The 21,504-nt window shown below is 34.5% G+C and overlaps 1 protein-coding gene across 1 annotated transcript in view; it reads left to right on the forward strand.

Moving 5' to 3' along the window:
- The window catches only part of atp10b (ATPase phospholipid transporting 10B), a 66,205-nt gene that overhangs the window by 29,265 nt on the left and 15,436 nt on the right, over nt 1-21,504 (forward strand). Inside the window, exons 6-15 of the mRNA XM_017359117.3 lie at nt 823-950; nt 1,872-2,124; nt 3,137-3,354; nt 6,486-6,635; nt 11,588-12,119; nt 13,774-13,868; nt 13,953-14,079; nt 15,515-15,699; nt 20,693-20,999; nt 21,117-21,193. Of these exons, the coding sequence (XP_017214606.1) occupies nt 823-950; nt 1,872-2,124; nt 3,137-3,354; nt 6,486-6,635; nt 11,588-12,119; nt 13,774-13,868; nt 13,953-14,079; nt 15,515-15,699; nt 20,693-20,999; nt 21,117-21,193 (2,072 nt within the window). The remainder of the gene's footprint in view (nt 1-822; nt 951-1,871; nt 2,125-3,136; nt 3,355-6,485; nt 6,636-11,587; nt 12,120-13,773; nt 13,869-13,952; nt 14,080-15,514; nt 15,700-20,692; nt 21,000-21,116; nt 21,194-21,504) is intronic.

Here is a 21,504-nt window from a genome sequence, read left to right on the forward strand (position 1 = left end):
TGGGAGACTTGGGATGTCTGCATTTAATTTCATTTTTTTTTGTAGCTCAGCAATTAAACAAACAAACAAACAAACATAAGTTTATGTAAAATTAGAACAGATTATCTCTAAGAGATTCACTCCAACCTTCCCCCTCATTTGTCTATCTTTTCTCTGATTGGTTGGCTAGTTTAGGCATTTCTCATCTAAATGATCATGTTTATGACTGATTTATGACAAGTGATGTTGTCTTGTTTATGTCAGGTTTTCATAACAAAGACATCTGTAACAATGACATCTTTACATATAAAACAGCTGAGCCAATGACATTTAATCACAGTTGTTATAAGCATGCATAATGTCTATGAAGGTGTCTTTACACTCTTATGAACGCCCCTTCAAGTAAAGTGTTATCATACAGGCAGCACATCCACTGATAATTCAAAACACCCTACACCCTAAAAGTGCATTGCTTTAAAATACAAGCTCCAAAACGACACTTTGATTTGCGAACTGCTACAAACGGCTTGTCTGTTCTCCTGAGCCGCTTCAGCATGCGGCTGATCTCACAGCAGTCTCAGAGATAAAGAATAAAGCGCTGTTACGACCTCACACAATCCTCACGCTCTCTGCTTTTCCTTCTGCAAGGCGTGAGCCAAAGAAGGACACTACCGATACCCAGAATAGCTCACTTATACGCCAGTCTCTTATGAAAGCAATGATTAATCTCGCTCTCTTTCTCCCCGGTTCGAGTTCAGTGACGCTTTATTGGAATATCTGAATTGAAATACAGTACTGTCAGAAGCGATGCCATTAATGAATGTAAATGTCTCCATCTTTTAGGCCATGCGATCTGGTTGGAAACTTTTAGCACCATGCCCTCATACATCGTCCCTGACAGTAATGGCAATTATATCTCTTCAGCGCTGGCAGGATTTTACATGTTCTTCACAATGATCATCTTACTACAGGTACACAATCTGTCACTTTCAGCATTGCTCATCATGTACTTACCTTTCTGTTTGGCTTTCAAAAGAATTTATTTTGAAAAAAAAATGTTGGAAACCTGAAAACATTACATTTTCAAAATATCTTTTTTTTTATTATCAACAGAAGAAAGAAACCCATAAAAGTTTGGAACCAGTTTAGGGTGACTAAACAGTTAGAAAATTAAAATGAGTGATCTTTTTAAAGGCATACTTCTGACATAAAAAGTCAAAATCTAATACATTCACCCCCAGGCCATCTAATATGTAGATGACTGTTTTTTTCTTCAGTAGAATTTTAAATGAAGATTTTTAGCCTTTATAGTTGCGTGTAAAATGCACATCAATATTATCAAAATAAATGGTTACACTTTATTTTAAGGGTCCAAAACAATACTTTAGTTAAGCATTAATTAATAGTCAATTTATGTTGGCTTAATATCGGTTGATACTGTTCCTTCGATAGACATTTAACTGACTATAAGAAACTTTGCAAGTACATGTCTACCTACACTAACCCTAACCCCAACCTAACAGTCTACTAATGAGAGTAGAATTAGTTGGCATGTAGATGCAATGTAACTTAAATTCAACAAACAGACCATCAGAATAAAGTGTGACCCAATGTAGATCATGTCAAAGCACCTTAGATAAAGCGGAAACTGCTGCAGGACAGTTTTCACCGTTAAAGTTGTGCAGGGCTTAAATTTGTATTTTTTGGCTTTTTTAACTGAAATTAAAGGGTCAGTCTAAATGCATTAATCGTGTCAGTGCTTTTGGAGACTCAGTTTGTTTTTTTGTAAAGTTAATGACTTCTTAAAAAATTACCACAGTTATGATATCATAAAACTAAAAAATTTCACACACCCCTACTTAACCATAATCATGGAAGTACTTTCTGTCCAGGTGATGATTCCTGTGTCATTGTATGTGTCCATTGAGCTGGTGAAGATGGGTCAGATATTCTTCATCACTCAAGATGCAGAGCTTTACGATCAGGAGCTGGACAGTCGAGTCCAATGTCGTGCTCTGAACATCACAGAAGACTTAGGACAGATCCAATATGTCTTCTCTGATAAGACAGGGACTCTTACAGAAAACAAGATGGTATTCAAGCGCTGCACCATCATGGGGACCGAATACTGTCATGAAGAGAACGGTGCGTGATCCAAACAATTTTTATATTTTATACTTTATATATTTTTAAAAGTGTTGTCCAAAATTAGTGTGTTAACGCATGTGATTCATTTTCAGTTTAAGAGTATTCCAATGTTTAACTCAGTTAACAAAGAGGAGAAGAAAATCTTATTTTCTCTTAAGAAAAGTTGCGTTTTTTGTATTCACAATGTCTTCATGACCACATCAAATTGGAGGCTTTAGAAAAAAGCGAGCTCTCTACAGTATTCTTTGAGATTAAACTGCTATATCATATTAAAATGCACCTAATTTTTGAGCATGCTGTATCAATGCTGTCAACAGTTAAGTCATTAAACAAAAAAGGCTATTAAACAACTACATATAACTGATATAAATATCTTTAAGATTGTTTGTATAAGTTGTTGTTTTTGAAAATATATAACATTTCATTTTGAGCTCTCTAAGTTATACTTCATACACTGTAAAAATATCCATAATTTTAGGATTTTTTTCGGCAGCTGGGGCCGTCAGATTACGTAGATTACGGCCATCAGATTACAGAAATTTACGATAAAATAACAGACATTAAAATACAGAAATTTACCAGAAATTTAAATTTAAGGAAAGTTCTGTAATTTAACATTTATTATTCTACTTTAAATTCCTGTAATTTAAAGGCTGTTAATTTACTTTTTTTTCGACATCCCAATTAAGGATTGTTTTAAAGTGTAGGCTTAGTGGTTAAATATTACAAAAAATCTATTTTCTGAGAGATCATTAGAAGTAAAAGTATTAGTAAATCATTTAAAATATGCATTATTTGAAGACCAAATGTGAAATTATTACAATATAAAACCATACTGTATTTGATTAATTCATTTGTTTTCAGCAATGTGAAAGAACATTTTTTCTAAGTTTGTATGGATTTTTGAGCCATGTTTGGTGTCAAAATGGATTTTAGTCAGCTACTTTATCCATTACTTTTAATGGTTATAATTAATAAATTAACAAGCTTTATTTTTGACATTGCACAGCTGCTCGCTTGGCGGTCATCAATGGTGGAGGAAATGAAGAGGAGGAGGTCACCATCTACCAGAAGACAAAGCTTCCTCCACTCTTCCCTCTGGAAGAATTACAGGACGACCACACGGGGCACAAAAATCACGCCAACACTCAAGTCGCAGCTGCCAGTCGACGCAGATCAAAAGTGGCAGCGGGAGCCCAAAGTGACATGGCCTTCAGCAGTCCTCTGGTGAGATCCTAGATCAGAAGACTATTATATCTGCGTTTCAGGGTGAAGATTGGCAATTCTAGATGATTTGTTTTGAAAGAAACGTCTCTTTCGTGCTTTATTAAAATTGGCAGTTTTTTTTGACACAACGGCAATTTAGTAGATAAACAAGAGGCTTGTTTTATTTGCCAGTTTCTTTGGCCATGTGCACACTGTAATGTGTTTTCTCCATATCTGTATACAACAGACTCTGTTCTGAAACTGTGATGATTGACAGTGTGCTGGCAATAGCAACATTCTGGAATCTCACGTACTTTGGTCAATAGCAGATAACAGAGTAATATTAAAGTGACCATTCACTGTTACATTCAGCATTTCAACTAAACAACTGTCGAAAGAGCATCGTGTTTGATTTATGTTTGGCAGGCTGTTTCACAAAATATGCTATAGAAGTGTTACCATGGGCACTTATTATAAGCAGTTTTAGATATGTTGTTTGTCTTAGCTTTTAAAGAAATTATGTTCATAGTGTTTTTAAAGTGTGGAGGTGTGTGTTGGGATACTTTTGTTCTTATTTTTTATTTACATATTTTACTGGGTATCTGCAGGGGCTTAAATTCACTGAAATATTGTCTTGTAGGACTTAAAAACTTTTAAACGGGTCTTAATTTTCCCTTGTTTATGTAAAGCAACCCAATCGATTTAACAAACATCCAATCCCCGTTAATAAAACACAATAGCTATATTTATGACTAATATTATAACAGTCTGTTGTCCATACATTTAGTTTTTAAAGAGTTTTTTTTAAAGTTATGTTGCAAAATATTTATGTAAAGAACTAGGCTCTGCTTGTTTTGACGCATTATTTAAAATATGTGGCTTAGAAATAGCTAATTGGGTTTTTTTATGATGGAGCAAGTACTTTTTTTTTTTTTTTGCTGAGCCATAACAAAATCCTTAGCATTTAGCCCTAAATAAGTCTAAAATTTCATTCGTCATGGTCTAAAAAGTCTTAAAATATCTTAAATTTGACTTGATGAAACCTGCAGAAACCCTCTTTTAGATGTATGTTGGTTTATTATGAGAATTCTTATTATGCATTCACACAGGGCTCCAACGTCAACGTTTGACCGAGGATGTGTCTGAAGTTAAGGCTGACGTGATTGTCATAGCAGCGTCAGCCACTGAAATTAGTCCGCAATTGGCTACTGTCTGAGCTGGTGTATTTGCATGAAGCGATCTAATTGACTGACACTTCTGTTGGCGATTGAAAAGTTGAGAATTTCCCAACTTCTGCAGTGAGCAACACCACTTAAGTAGCACTGACGGATCCACAATGCAATTTGGCAACAACTGGGAAGTGTTGACACTGACGCCCCGTGTGAATGGAGCATTAATGTTTGATGTTTTTCTAACAAAATCTGGCAACACATACAAGAGAAAAATTAAAACTTAAAAAAATATATAATAATAATAAATCTTTGCACACTGAAGTCTGAAATTTTTGGGTGCATTTTTTTCGTATTCAAATGCGAAAAATTCATCACTTATACAAACCTTGCACACTGAGGCCGATGCGCATTAATCAATCCAATTAAGAACTAGGCTGCATATTGTGTTTATCCAATAAATTGGAAGGAGAGTTTAACTCATTATTAAAGAGCTCTGCTGGATTATCCGGAAGTTTATTTCAGGAAATCAGTTGTATTTTGATACCACATTTACATATGTAAACAAATCCTGAAGATAGACTGGCAGTACCTACAGACATTATAGTAGATGGCGGCCGCATTGACATATCGAAGGCGTACCATTATTTCTATTGTAATGTCTATGGGCTGTACGTCAGATGTAAGGACACACACACCATGCAGCAGCAGGGTAGAGGTTTGCCAGTCACTGAATCCAGCATGTAAGGGTTCTCTAGCTGTTCACCACATTCTGTCTTTATTTTATGATAAAGTTATCTGTAGCTCAAATGACGGCATTCTGTAGCCTAATTAGATTTTTGCTTGTACGGTGACTCAACTGTCAAAACACCTCTCAAAGTGCTTTTTCGAATGCGAAAAGTGGAAAAAAATCAAACCCGGTTAGATTTTTTTTATGCTGGATGAAAATTTTGGAGGCAGTGTGTCAGTGCGATTCACACAACCTGAGGTCAAATTTATTTTTTAACGTGTGAAAATTATGGACGAAAATTTAGGATTTATTGTGCAATAACCTTAAAATTGATATGAAGTCAATAGAGCCGGATGCTAATTCATAATTCTTGACAACAAAAGGATACATTTCAAAACTCATTTTTCTAATTTCTAATTTAAAAAAATCTGAATTGTGAGTTTAAATTACAATACAATTTTAAATAATTATGTGAGATTGCAAAAAAAAAGTAAAACTGGTGAAATATAAATTGACAACTCTAAAGAAACTCTGAACTGTGAGCTATCAACTGGCAACTGTGATAAAAATGCAGTTACCTTATTTAAATGGAGTTACCTTCTTAACATTTTTATTCATTGTTGAAAACAGAACTCTGATGCGTCTCATTTTATTAAACTATTTTTTCCTTTGGATGCTAACACACTGCATATAATCTGGAAAATGCAGAAATAGGCTAGCAAATGCGCTTATCATGCCTGTAAGTGACCAAACTCTGTTGTGCATACAGAACAGGATTAATCACTAAAACATGAAGCGACAACTGAATTTTACTGCAGTCTGTACTCAATCAATTAAAAAAGTCATTTATTAGAAATGACACCATGTTTTTCCTCGTGGATTTAAACGATGAAGCTGAAGTAAATAATCCCCGACATCTTATCGTTGACCCATCTTCTTTCCTCTATTCTCCTGCATGCTCACGGTCTGCCCTGCAGATGGCCGAGCAGTTTGGTGTCAGTTATGAGCACAGCAATGCTGGCTCTGATCCGCTATGTTTCGATCGGTTGACATATGGGGCCGCTGGGGTGCATTAAACATGGGCTACTGATACTGTACAGATTGTCTCGTGTCCCGCTGCCTCTTCATGTGACGATGTGCCTTTTGTTGTCATACGATACGTGTAATTTTCCACCTATGGAAAGATACCACATGGTCTTGTTGTGCATGATGTAATCAGGCACGCGCCTAACCGCTTTTATTTCCTCAAACAGGAAACAGTGGTGGTTCCAGACAGGAAGCTAATGCTGGAAGTGGACCATCAGATGGCGAGCATTCAGACCGGGCCCTACCTGGACTTTTTTCTGGCGTTGGCCATCTGCAACACAGTGGTGGTTTCCACATTGACCGCCCAGAGACAGAGGGTGAGCTGTTTGGAGCTGAAAGGGTTGAGATGTACATTTAAAATCCAGACAAATCAGAATTGTGAGATGCAGACTCAGAATTCAGAGAAAAAAAGGGTAGATGTATAGTAAGTGCAGAATACTGCAGGAAAAAAATATGAATTGCCAGATGTTTACCCTCTGGCTTTTCTAAAAGATATATTAATGGCTAATGCTTGATGACTCAATATGTAAACAGCATGTATGAATGTATCAGTCTCTGAAATAAGGCCAGAAAAAAAGTGAATATATTTACTGCATTAAGCCATTCTCTACATTCTCTATTGATAATGGCCAGGGCTTTCAATACAAAATTATTTTTAATCATCCGGCCCACAGATTCACATTAAATTCTTATTTTTTTTATAATTTTATTATAAAATTATTATTTTATTAAGTTAGTTCACGATTTTTTTTAAATATGAAGTCAGAATTCTTAGAAAAGAGTTTGGAGCATATTTTTAGAATTCTGAAATTTTTTTTAGATTTGTGAATAAAATTCAGAATAGCAAGATGTTAATTCATCTTGTTCTGAAAGAAAATGCAACATATATTCTGAATTCAAATGTCATAATTGCAGAATATGATCTCCAAAATCTGGAGATAAATTCAAAATAATGCAAATCAGAATTTTATTTTTTTTTCTAAATATGAACTGAAGATTTTTTTTAGAGATAAATCAGTCAGAAGTCTAGAATATTTGCACACTGATGGCCCAAAGTCAGAATGTAAGCACGCTTGACACTACTGACCTTGCTGGAGCTGAAAGGGTTTGGCGACATGCTTAGCTCTCTGACTCACAGCAAAAAAAAAACTGCCCTCATGTCAAAACAATAACTATAATAGCCCACCATGTAAATTATGCCTCTTGCACAGTGAGTACCTGTGGCCGCAGTCCCGTTGCCCCGAGATATTTTATTACTGCCCCTGCATGACTAATTCAACTTTGGCTAGTGCTTCGCAGCCCGGTGGTTTGTTTTATAATTACTACATTTTAATTCTCGAGCAAGCGCCAATGGCTTACTTGGTCCAGGCAATTAGATTTTTCATCAGTCAGGCGGACTGCGTCCCCCCACACGTCTGTAATGAGTTGAGTCTGAGAGAGAAGTTTAGTGTAGCTGAGTATCCTTCACTGCTGGTCAGTGCTAATTTCCCAAATTGCACTTGAGGACCCCGAGCAAAGCACTTTGTCCAGGGTAGAAATTATATTTGGCCTCAGACCTGTAGCACTGAGACATTCAAAGACATTGGGTCAACATTAATTAAGTTGATTACCAATGGAGCATGATTGTATCACCCTGGGTCCATCACAACTTAAGAGGCAGTCACAATGAATGCGGATCCGCAGCACCTGAAGAACTAGATTATTAGCGGATTAGAGTGCCGGCCGACAGCATGGACTCAGTTTTAATATTTGCAATATTTCAGTTTTAGAATCATTAACTGAACACACAGTTTTACAGAAAATTAGATTTATCTTCTCAGCAATGTTTTTTTAGCGATGGATTCCTCATTGCTTTCTAAAATGCATTCCATCAAGCGGGGAAGCCACGGGAGGCTGGAGGGACAACATTTTACATCATGATGTTTTTTGCTTTTCAAATAGGATGAGACTCTCCCTCCACTAATGGGCTATTAACAAATATTAGACATATATAATATATTATTTTTCCTATGTCATTATAAGGTGTTTGTCAATTACATCAGATTAAACAAATAAGGCTTTAAGTTATAACTGTATAACTTATTTAGTTAAATTTTTTTCTGCTTAATTACACACACGCACACAACACACACACACACACACACACACACAAACACACGCACACACTCATATATAGTTTATGAGGACTCAACATTGGTGTAATCTATTTTAAACTGTAAAGTTTAAAATACCCCTAAACCCAAGCCTCACAGGAAAATGTGGCAAATTTTAAATGTCAAAAGACCATGTTGAGTATGATTTTTAAGCATTTCCTTGTAAAAGATCTTCATATAGTACAACTAGGTCAAACTAATGTTATACTATTTAGTGTCCTCATAGGTCACATAAACAAGTACACATACATATACCATACTGTACTGTACCATACCATCACACTTTCTATCACTCACACTGAAACTGGCCTAACACCAGATGGCACAGATCATGCCTTCAAAAAAAGTTGATTAAAAAGGAATGGATGCATCAGATGGATGAAATTATTGGCTACCATTGATGATGACAGACAACGTTTTAGGCAAGGTGAAACAAACGCCGACAAAACATGTTTTTTTTTTTTCTTAATCAGCCAATACTCTAAAACTAGAGCTAAAATAAGGAGCTTGTATACTGTTGAATGCACTTTGTTAATGGTCATGAAATTTCAAATACAATGTTGTACATTGTATGCTATTTCATATGCACCATTTTCTATGTGTTTTCCTGATTCTGTAAAATCTATTTTAGACTACATACTGTTTACGTTTGCTTGAAGTCAGCTTTATTTAAGTTATGATCCATGTGTTTTTTTCCCCTGATTGAGCAACATCTATTTTAGACTGTTCAGTTGCAAAAGTGATAATGAAATAGACTTTCATCATATTCCATAGGGTCAAAGTGTTGTGAATATGTATAAATTTTTATGACCTTTCAAAATGTATTTAATTAAAACATTTGCCAATAATATACTGTTTAAATAAAATCAATATTACAACAATTGAGAGCAGAAATGCAGTAATATAGCTATACTAATGCATCATAAAGCAGTAACAACACTGTAATAAAGCAGTATTAATGTTGTAATAAAGCAAAATAAAAATCAGTAATAGCACTAATAAAGCAGTACTACTGCTGCAATAAAGCAGTAATAAAGCAGTATTGACACTAATAAAGCAGTACTAATGCTGTAATAGAGCAGTAATAAAGCTGTAAAAATTCTGTAATAAAGCTATACTAATGCATATTAAAGCAGTTATAACACCAATAAAACGGTAATAAGCTGTAACAGAGCAGTAAAGCTGTAATGCATGTAGTAACAAAGCAATACTAATAAATAATAAAGCAGTAATAAAGTGTAAAGCAGTAATAACACTGTTTTAAGCAGTAATAACACAGCAATAAATGGAGTACTAATGCTGTAATGCAGTAATAAAGCAATACTAATGTGTAATAAAGCAGCAATAACACTAATAAAGTGGTAAAAACCCTGTAATAAAGCAGTAATAACACTGTAATAAAACAGTAGCAACTCTGTAATAGAGCAGTAATAAAGTTGTAATAATGCAGTAATAAAGCAGCAATAAAGCTGTAATAACTCTGTAATAAAGCAGTAATAACTGTAATAGAGCAGTAATAAAGCTGTAATAAATGCAGTAATAAAGCAATACTAAAGCGTAATAAAGCAGCAATAAAGCAGTAATAACACTGTAATAGAGTAGTAATAACATTGCAATAAAGCAGTAATAACACTGTAAGAGAGCAGTAGTAAAGCAGTAATAACACTGTAAAAAAACGTATAAATGCTATAATAAAACAGTAATAATCCACTAATAAGCAATACAAATGCAGTAAACAATCTAATGTGAAATAAACCAGTAACAATGTAGTAATAATGCACCAATAAAGCAATACTAATGTAGTAATAAAACAATACTAATGTGAAATTAAGTAATGACACAGTGATAAAGCTGTAATAAAGGAGGAACAAAGCTGTAATAGTGCAATAATAAAGTAAGACTAATGCATAATAAAACTTTAAATAAAGCAGTAATAACACTATAATAGAGAAGTATTAAAGCTGTAATAAAGCAGTAATGCACTAAAAAGTAATACTTATGCAGTAATAAAACAATACTAATGCAAAAAAGTGTAATAATGCAGTAATATTGCTGTAGTAATAAAGCATCATCTTTTTGCAGTAATATGCTGGTATGCTAATTTGAGGGTGACAAGTAAAAACAGACTTTTAAAAATTGATCATCTATCTCAAAAGATTGTGGGCACAAATCTTAACAGTACTGAACGTCTATAAGGTGAAAGTCATAAAGAGACCCATGTTCATTTTTGCAGATGAGAACCATCCACTTTATTCAAAGTTTTGCCTCTTGCCATCAGGCAGAAGGTATACTTGTTTTTAGCAGGGTCCAACATTTGCATTCATTTGTTCCAACTGCAGTTGGATTACTTTTTTTACTTTTTTTTTTCGTGGTCATGGTTAGTTTTATTGTTTACTGTTACTTCTATGTTGTTCGATTGTGACCCATTGCTGCTAACTGTCGGCTATTGCTGTAAACCTAATTGCCCTTTGGGCACAACAAAGACATTCAAATTCCAAGAAAACAATACTAATGTGAAATAAAGCTGTAACAAAGCAGTAATAATCCAATAATAAAGCAGCTCTATACCATTAAACAATACTAATGCAAAATAAAGCAGTAATGATGCACTAATAAAGCTGTATTAATGAAGAAACAAAGCTGTATTAGAGTATCAATAAAGCTGTAATTATGCAGTAATTAAGCATTACTAATGCAGTAATAAGGCAGATATAAAACAATATTAATGCAATAATAAAGCTGTAATAAAGCAGTAATAATGAAGTAATAAAACTGTAGTGTCAGTAACACAACTGTAATAGAGCAATAATAACGCTGTAATAATGCAGTAATAAAGCTAGTATAAAGTAGTAATAATATAGTAATGAAGCAATGATACTGCAGTAATAAAGCTATAATAGTGTAGTAACATACGTAAGAGCAGTAACAAAGCTGTAATAAAGCATTATTACTGCAGTAATAATGCTGTAATTAAGCAGTAATAAATCAGTAATAAAGTTGTAAATAAGCAGTAATAAAGTAATACTAATGCAGTTATAGGGCTGTAATAAAGCAGTAATACTGCACTAAGTATTATATACATCATCTTTAAAACAAGTAAATGTTTTCTTTTCCAGGTCAAAGGCCGTCGTAACTCCTCATACTCAGGAAGTTCGAGTCACAACATGGGACAGTGGTTCAAAATAAGCTCTCTGCAAAAGTTTTTCTCCTCTATGAGGTTTAAGAGAAACAGAGAGACAATGGCAGATCCCTTTGCTATAGATGAAGACGAGCCAGACACATTTCACATCTCCAGTGTCTCAGACTCCAGGCCGGGCCAGAAGGTCATTTCAAGTGAAGGCAAGGATAAACGCAGTCTGTCGAGGTCAGAAGAGGTGTGTTATGAGGCCCACAGTCCAGATGAGGCCGCTCTGATACACGCAGCAAAGGCTTATGGGTTCACCATGGTCGAACGCACTCCTCGTTATGTGACTGTCAAGCTGCCCAATGAAACGTTGCTGAAGTTTGAGGTGCTGGACGTCTTGACCTTCGACTCGACGCGGCGGAGGATGTCCATTATAGTACGTCATCCGCACACCAATGAAATCATCATGTACACTAAAGGGGCTGATTCAGCTGTTATGGAGAAACTGGGGAATGTTTTCTCAGGTGAGCATGAAATATTCAGTCAGATCAAATACATTAAGGCAACATACATGATTTAATAGTTTGAGGTCTCTACATTCTGAGAAATAAAGGCACACAACCTGTCAGTGGAGCAGTTTTCAAAAGTTACACTTTTGCACCTAACAGGTCCACATTGGTAGCTTAATGGTACACTTTTTATATCTTAAAGGGATACAAACGCTCTCTTATTCAAAACATATTTGAGTTTCTTCGGTTATATTTTGGAGAAATCTGGTTGCTGAGATCTACTGACTTTCATAGAAGGGAAAAAAATTGAATGAAGTCAATGGGTCCCAGCAACCAAAATATTTCAAAATATTTTAACAGAAGAAAATGACGAGATATTTTTCATTTTTGGGTGAACTATCCCTTTTATGATTACTTACAAAATACTACTACTAAAATGTACACATTTTGAGTGTAATGATGCCTTTATTGATCATGAATACCGTAAACCTGTCATGTTGTGAAATAATATTACAAAAAACACAGGTTTGTTTTATCCGAATATATTTTAAAGTGTATTTTTCCTGTTTTCAAAGCAGAATTTTCAGCATCATTACTTCAGTTTTCTGTGTCACATTATTCTTCAGAAAATCATTTTAATATGATTATTTGCTGCTTAATATTTTGTCAAAAACCATGATAGTGTTTTTTTACTACATCACACATTTATTTTATATTGGCACATTGCATTCATTTTACCACACTTTTTAAAGAATACAAATACCTGCACAATAACTCCCCTACAATATTTAAAGTGAAGTTTTTTTTTAATAATATTCAATTTTGTAAATTTTAAATGTAAATAGCTAAATTATAAAAACTATTTGTAAATAATTGTACATTTACTTGGCTAATATACTCAACATGGCAGATCTGAAAGTGATGCAGTGTGTTGCTATATACATTTCTGGAGAGCACCAAATACATTCCAGGAGCTAATTTTTTTTTGCAGTTTTTTTGCGAATCCATCAGAGGCTGCTGTGTGTGCTTTTTGAGATGTTAAATTTCTTTGGCGAGTGCCATTCCTGCCAGAGGCTGCTGTCGACTGACGACTGACTGAAGGTCTGACTGAATGACCGATCAGCTGACCCATCCCTCCCCTTCCGTAAACCCAACCAATAGTGTTTTCAAAAGCACTGATTGACCCACCCACTCACTTCCGTAAATCCAACCAAAAGTTGTAAAAAGCAATCCAAAAAAAAAACAGGTCCTCGCCTAATTTTTACCATGTTTTTTAGATTTTACCACATTCTCACCCTGTTATTTACTTGTTTATTTTATTTTTTTGGCTTCTGTTTTTGTCTTACCTGCTTTCTGGAACCGTTCTTTACCGGACTCAAACCTCGTCGTTGTGGTCAACTCCTCAATGCGTCTCAAGTCTGCCGATATACATGAAGAGCTAACTGTACAAACGGGTTTAAGCAGGAAAGCCGTCAAGGTCAGCTGGTCAGCTGAAAAGCAAGAAAAGGAACGGCTTCATACTGCACCATAGCTTTTGTTTTAAAACAAAATGCAGCCATACATAGCGCTGGCTACATAATTTTTGATCTCCAGAAATGTATATTGGGCTATGTTTTCAGAACGAGCCTATGTTGCGAGTGTCATTTGTTTTCCACAAATATGTCACCAGTTGAAAGTGCAGCGAAGCGAATTGCTGTGAGAACTCAAAAAGACCTTGACATGTACGCCAGGGATGGATTACGAACACTGTGCTTTGCCAAAAAGGTAAAGTTTTGGTTGGAAAATTATACATTAAAACCAACTATATTTGAAAACTGCTTAATAGTCTTGCTGGATTATTCTCTAAAGGTTATCAGTGAACAGGAGTTCAAGGCCTGGTTTACTAGCAGACAAGAGGCTTTGTCAGCCATCGATGAGAAAGAAGAACGCCTCATGGAGACCGCAAATGACATTGAGAACAACCTCACTCTATTGGGTATAATCTCTGCTCCCTTCATTGATATTACAATGCACTTATCCTTTACACTTTGAGTTAATATTTAATCTAGATATTTTTGCAAGCAACTTGTTCAGGTTAATTTATTTGTTCAGTACAAAATTAAAAAATAAATTCTATCTTAAGCCTAACTTTAAAAAAAAATTTAGTTAAGTGTTTTCAGGTAATAGGTTTCCGCAAATGTTTTAATTATTCTGAGTATGTCTGAACGATTACCTCCCTAAAAATGCACACATGCAGAAAAAAATTATCGTAACTTAATATTAAACACTAACAGATCTCTTCATATATTAATATTTTATAAAACACACAAATTATGAATGTCATAATCACTAAAATACACTGTAAAAATGTCTGTAAATTAGCAGTTTTCCATATTTTTCATTCATGTTTTTATTTTTCATTTTTCAGATCTTTCTTTCTAAAACTTTTGACCTTGAAAAGTTCTAAAAAGTGACTTTTATTAATATTTGTAATAGTTTAAAGTGATATATTGCCTGGGTTGGTGTTACATATTTAGGCCTGTGACAATAATCAATACATCGACTTATCACACAACACATGGACAATCATTTTTGGTGATGCAATATATATCGCCCAAACCAATACTAGCAACATTTCCGCTGATTGCACAACCTCTCTATCTCTTTTGGATGTGTCACTCTCAGTATGGTTGAAAACACTATAGGTTTTATTATACATTACTATAGCAATTGTTTTATGTGGGTACTGTATCTGAAAACTGGAATTAGATAAGGTAGCACGTATTGCAGTTACTTTTTATCTTGCACATTTTTGTTAATATTTTTTATTATTTATTTGTTAAGGATATACGCTTTCACGTTCTGATTCTAATGTCTAGTTATTAAATTGTTAATATTACTATGATTAAATGAAATATTCTTAAGAATAAAATATGAAGAGTGTTCTTGCATTGTGATGCTACTATATTGTCATTCTGTCCTTATATAATGAGTGGCATAAAATGGTCTTAAAATTACGATAATATAATTTATCACATATTTTGGTGCAATATATCATGCAACAACAAAAAAAAAAGATATTGTGATAGGTCTATGCTTAATTATAACTGAAAAACCTTGTAATAAATTGCCAGTACAGTTTCTTTTATATTACAGACTTATTTCTTTATACATTATTACTTATACATTATATTATTTAAAACTACTAAAATGTCAATAAAAGTCACTTTGTTAGAGTTTTTTTAATTTTTTTATTTTTAACATTAAAAGTCATCAGAGCAGAGATCTAGGTCCTATAATGCAACTGTAAGTAAGCAACACAAAACAGTAAACTGTTAATTAACAGATATATTTTAGTGTAACTTTCAAAGTCAATTCTATGGTAAGCATCTTCACAGTTTGGTGACATGATCTAACTTGTGTACCCACAGGGGCCACTGGCATTGAAGATCGGCTCCAAGAAAACGTCCCAGAAACAATTCAGGCTCTGAGACGGGCTGGCATGCAGGTTTGGGTGCTGACAGGAGACAAACCCGAGACGGCTGTCAACATCGCTTACTCCTGCAAGCTGCTGGACCATGAAGACCTGGTGTTCACTTTCACCACAAACAAGAAGGTATCTGATCTGGCTGATTCAATGCCAGCTAACTAATGCTTTTACAATGTTGTTCCTAACAAAGACTTGGCCTCTGTTAGTCAACCAGCTTCATCAGAAGAATTATTTAACGTATGACATTAAAGTGCCCCATAATGCTTTTCGAATGTTACCTTCATATAGGGTGAGATGTAGCTGTTTGTGATTGTGACAGGTCTAAAAAAATGGAAGAGTATAAATAAATGCAGTTGTTTGCACAGAAATGTAAAAAAATAATTATTATTTAACCTCTAAAACATCCTTTATATTTGGATAAAATATTATTTTTATTTATATTATTTTAATTTAATTATTATATAATATTAATAATTTAATAATACATGAATAATAAATTGAGAGTTGTGAACAAAACAATTGATTGTGGCGTATACTTCACAAAGAAGAAATAAAAATATTTTTTCTCACAATTTAAGTATATTTGCAATGGCAAGGTAATTGACCCACCCTTTATATAAAAAAGTATGTTTTCTTCCTTAATCTGTCATATGAAATGTAGTAATAAAGCTCTAACAAAGCTGTAAAAAGCAGTATTAATGCTACAATAAAATTTTTAAAAGTATAATAAATAATGCAGTAATAAAGCATTAGTAATGCAGTATGAACAAAAATGTGGTACTAAAGCTGTAAAAATGCAGTAACAATGGAGTAATAAAGCAAAACCAATTTAGTAATAAATCAGTAATTTTGCAGTAATAAGGCAGTAATAAAGCGATATTATGTAGTAAAAACAATAAAGCTAAAAAAGCAGTAAAAATCATAAAGTAGTATTAATGCTGTAAAAGCAATTCAATAATAAAGCTGTGCTAAAGCTGTATTAAAGCAATAATAATGCAGTAAAAGTAGTAACAAATCTGTTAAAAAGTGTAATAACGCTGTAATAAATCAGTAATAATGCAGTAATAAAGCTATAATAAAGCAATACTAATGAGGTGATAGAGCGTATAAAGCTTTACTAAAGCTGTAGTAATAATGCAGTAGTAAAGCAGTTATAAAGCGGTAATAATATAGTAGCAAGTCTGTAACAGAGCAGTAATAAAGCTGTAATGATGCAGTACTAAACAATAATGTGGAAATAAAGCTGTAATAAAGCAATAAATATACAGTAACACAGCAGTAGCAAAGCAATAATAAAGCAATACTAATTCAATAATAAAGCTGCAATTATGCAGTAATAAGGCAGTAATAAAGCAATAATTATTCAGCAAAAACTAATAAAGCTATAATAAAGCAGTAATCCATCAGTAATAATGCTATAATAAAGTAGTAATAATGCTGTTAAAGCAATTCAATAATAAAGGTCAGTTGGCATTTCTGTGTGGAGTTTGCATGTTCTCCCATGTTCACAACAAATTTCCTCTGGGTGCTCCAGTATCCCCCACAGTCAGTCCAAAAACATGCACTTTAGGTTAGTTGGGTGAGTTAAATTGACCGTGTGTGTGTGTGAATGAGAGTGTATGGGTGTTTCCCAGTGATCGGTTGCTGCTAGAAGGGCATGTGTTGCATAACACATATGCTGGATAAGTTGGCGGTTCATTCCACTGTGGTAAAGAAAATGAATGAATGAATGAAAATTACCAAATTACTGTTTACACAATAATTTTTCCAAATAACCTACATTTGAATGAATCCAAATTAAAGCATTACCAAACACCTGAGCAACAACAACACTACCACATACTCCAGGAGATTATTTTTTGCTGAAAATGTTGTCGTGTAAACAGCCCCTTATGATTCAGATATGGTAATGAGCATTTGGCTTCCAAGACATGCTATAAAGACTAGTCCAATCATCACAGACTGGAAGATCTGACCATTTAGAGCACAGTAGGCTCTCAGGAAAGATGTGTTAAAAAAACAGACCCTGGAACAAAAAAAAGAGCTGATGCTGCAATGTTACAATTATTACATTTCATGTTTTTTGACCTTGAATTAAGTTGAACCTATTTTAGCAGACCTCAAAAACAAAATTAGTAACCTTTAATTATACAATAATAAGGGTACTTTAACATAATTTAACCGGGTCATTTAACAGGAATAATCAGGTCATTAAGAGTAGCTGAGTGTTTTTCATATGTTGCAAGTGTTTTTTAGGATTTAAAACAGTGAAGCGGCACAAAAGGAAAAGGGTTAATTGGTTTATCTGGGACAACAGAGGCTTCAGTGTTGCAAGGGTTCATCCCCTCAAGAGTGAAGTTCTGCTTAGCGTGTTCAAACACATAAATGCGCTTGCAACAATTTGTCAGATATGCTGTTTTTCATTTCAAGTCTGCCTGAGTCTGTGTTTAAGAGAGCTGAGAAAAAGTGCATTCACCATTTTGAATGGCTCATATTGCTGCTCTGTAATCCCATTTTCACACTTCTGAGGAGGGCAGGAAACCGTTCTACTTTCATTTCAACATTAAATCCCTTCCTGAAGACTCACACATATTGTTTTACGCACATTTTGTAAACGCATCATCTTATGCATCTAAAACCTTCACTTTTTTTATTGCCCTAGTAGGTTTTTTTTAACCAAAGGTACAAGATTATTTGTCATCTTAGTTCATCCCTCAAATGGAAATCTGTTTGGAAATGAGGGAATCATAAGCCATTTATGTAACATGAAAAGTAAATTTAGACATAACCCAGATATATTCTGAAAGCAGTCATGTTAAGGGTGGATGCGGCTTCGTGACATGGCATGTCTCAGCTCATGAATATTAATGAGGTTGTGCTGTCATTGCTACACTTAGGTAATGTTGTGTAAGATAAGATTTGAAATGCTGACAACTTGATGTGACGTCACGCAAACATGTGCCACAAGACACCTGAGGGAAGCAGTTGATCTTCAGAAAAAAACTGAAAACATGATGGGAAATCTCTTGCTGACATCATGGCGAGACATTTTGTTCTTGTCTACAATTTTAGTCCATTATCTTTAAAATCATTTAGACTGAAAAATGGATGGGAAATAATAAATTAAATAGTAGGTACACTAAAAGGTTTGGAGTCAGTACCATTTTCTTTCGTGTGAATGTAATACTTTAATTCAACAAAGATGCATTGCTGGGAAAGTGACAGCAAAGACTTACAATTTATTTTCAAATAAATGCTGTTTCTTTGAACTTTCATTAAAACAGGATCACGTGACACTGACAACTGGAATAATATCATCAGAAATTCAGCTTTAATCACTGTAATAAATAACATTTTAATCGTAAACACTGTAAAAATTTTATTATTTTTTTTAATGTTAGTTAACTGATATTCTTGCTTGGTCTTAGCAGACAATACATTATATTAACTTAGTAAAATGATTCTTTAAATATATTAAATGAAGATAACCAACTTCAAAATTACAATTGGAGTATTCAAGACAATTTAATGAAATGTATCAAATGAGAGTTAAACAGAAAGTTCTTGTCATCATTGGAGATTGTTCACATCCTTCACATATAAAATTTCAGCTTTTGCCTTCAAAAAGAAAGGAAAAATATATATCAAGTGTCATTTTTGATAACTGCCATTACAGTTTTAAACACTGAGATTTGAGTATGAGTAAGGTTAATTGTATTATGTTTTTTTAATGTGACGTGATGTTGAATGTATTGTGTTTGTTTTTTTTACATGACATATTTGTTAATGTTAAAAGTAATTATGTGGCAAAGCCAAAGACGAATTTCCACTTGTGGATATTAAAGAAAGTCAAAGTTGAGTATTCAATTATGAAAAGAGGAATTCAAAATGAATAATTAGTTGAAGCTGTTTAGATTTTTTTTTTTTTTTGCTGTGTAAAAACACTATGGGCTCTATTTTATGATCTCGGCACAAAAGTGTAAAGCACATAGCACAATAGCATTAAGGGTGTTTCAAATCCACTTTTGCTATTTTGAGGATGGAAAAATACTGTTTGCGCCTAGCGTATGATCTATCAGGGTTGTGCTTATTTTCTTAATGAGTTGTTTTGACCATAACGTGCAATAAACCAATCAGAGTCTCATCTCTTATTCCCTTTAAGAGTCAGTTGTGTCAAACCATGGCACATTTACTTGGCGGATATTGTTAAAGGAAAAACTGAATGCATCACTAGAGAGAAAACGGTTAAACAGACCATCTGCTGCGCGAGAATAAAGAAAGCGCCAGCCTCTTAACTTTCTCTTTACTTTTACTCTACTTTTGTGGATAAGGAAACAGTGTTGTACACATTCTACTGAAGATATCCTTTAGCCTACATATTTAATTTTGTTCGCTAAGCGCAAAGATTTGTTTGAAATGTGGTCAAAAAACTGTTTTTAGTCTATCCAAATACACGTCCAGGGCTTAATTTGTGCCGGAACCAGCCGAATCCAGCACCTCTGAAATCTGATCTGGCACCTCATTTAGCCGATCCCCCTCCTCAACCGCCCCTGCTCCCCCGTCCGCTATTCACTTTCACTTTCTATTGTGACTCCCCAACGCTCTTGACTTTCTCGACAACCCCCTTCCCTGCTCTTTAGCCCCTCCGCCATTAATTGCCCCGCTATAAACGCTAAAAAAATGTGTATTGTTGTTCATCCTGTGTGTATTAAGCAATGTGTAAGCATTTGGACCCACATAGGCACATAACTAATGCACTTTGTGCTGGACTTTAGACCAGCTGTTAGTTGGTCAATGGCGTGGTCAATTTCAGTTTCTCAAAATAGCAACGTGCTAACGATGCGCCTTAACACACCTCCTTTTTTGACCGGAACAGCCATGAGTCCACAAAGCTGTGCAAATGGATTTGCTATTCAAACAACGTGCCGCAAAACTTGAAAATTAGGGTTGTGCTGGGCTAAAAATAGCAACAAATTGTAAAATTCACGTTGTATTTTTGATTAAATAATATGGTGAGAATAAGCTGAACATTATCAAATCTTGTCAACACCAAATTTTCAAATAGCAATAACTGTCATAAATATGATCAAATGTGAGATGTAATCCTTTTTTTTTGCAGTCGGTGTGTAAAATGCGATTAGAAGATACGCTGAGCGAGGTGCGACGAACTTGGGGCGGACTTGGTTTGGACCCCCAGTTTAGGGGTTATAACTCAACATTTACTGGCCCACTGATGGAACCCAGTATCGGGCTGGTGATAGATGGGCCAACTCTAAACATGGCCCTGTCGGAGGACCTGGTGGAGCAATTTGTGGAGCTCTGCAAACACTGCCGCGCAGTGCTCTGCTGTCGAGTGACGCCGCTGCAGAAGAGTAGTGTGGTCAAAGTTATCCGGCAGAAACTGAGGGTCATGACCCTTGCTGTAGGTAATGAAACCTATGATTGGAGGTGAATGGGTTTCTGAAATCATTTATAAGATTACTTTTTGTGAAGTGCATTGTTTTTTTTTCTGTTGTGATACATTATGAGTTGTGTCGCTTTAGGGGACGGCGCCAATGATGTGAACATGATTCAAGCTGCAGACGTTGGAATCGGAGTTTCTGGACAAGAAGGCATGCAGGTTTGTATTGTTGTGTTTTTTAAGTCATTTTCAGGTAAAGGCCCTGAAATGATGTCTTAGTCAGTAAGACCTTAATTCAGTCAGGAGTGTTTTAAAATGGGCTCTATAGAATTTTGAAACTTTCGTAGCATTGGCCACTAGGTGAACTCCAGACAGCCATTCATTGCTAATGTTTGCACAAATAATGTATAAGAGGCTGAACATGTTTCAAGGTCTAAATACACTCAATGTTTGCTATACAATAAGTTTTTTATACTTTGATTAGAAGTGAAAAAAAAAAGTTAGAAATAAATGTGTAGCCTAAAGTGATA

The sequence above is a fragment of the Danio rerio genome, chromosome 14 (assembly GCF_049306965.1).
Source record: "Danio rerio strain Tuebingen ecotype United States chromosome 14, GRCz12tu, whole genome shotgun sequence".
In the NCBI taxonomy this organism is placed as follows: Eukaryota; Metazoa; Chordata; class Actinopteri; order Cypriniformes; family Danionidae; genus Danio; species Danio rerio.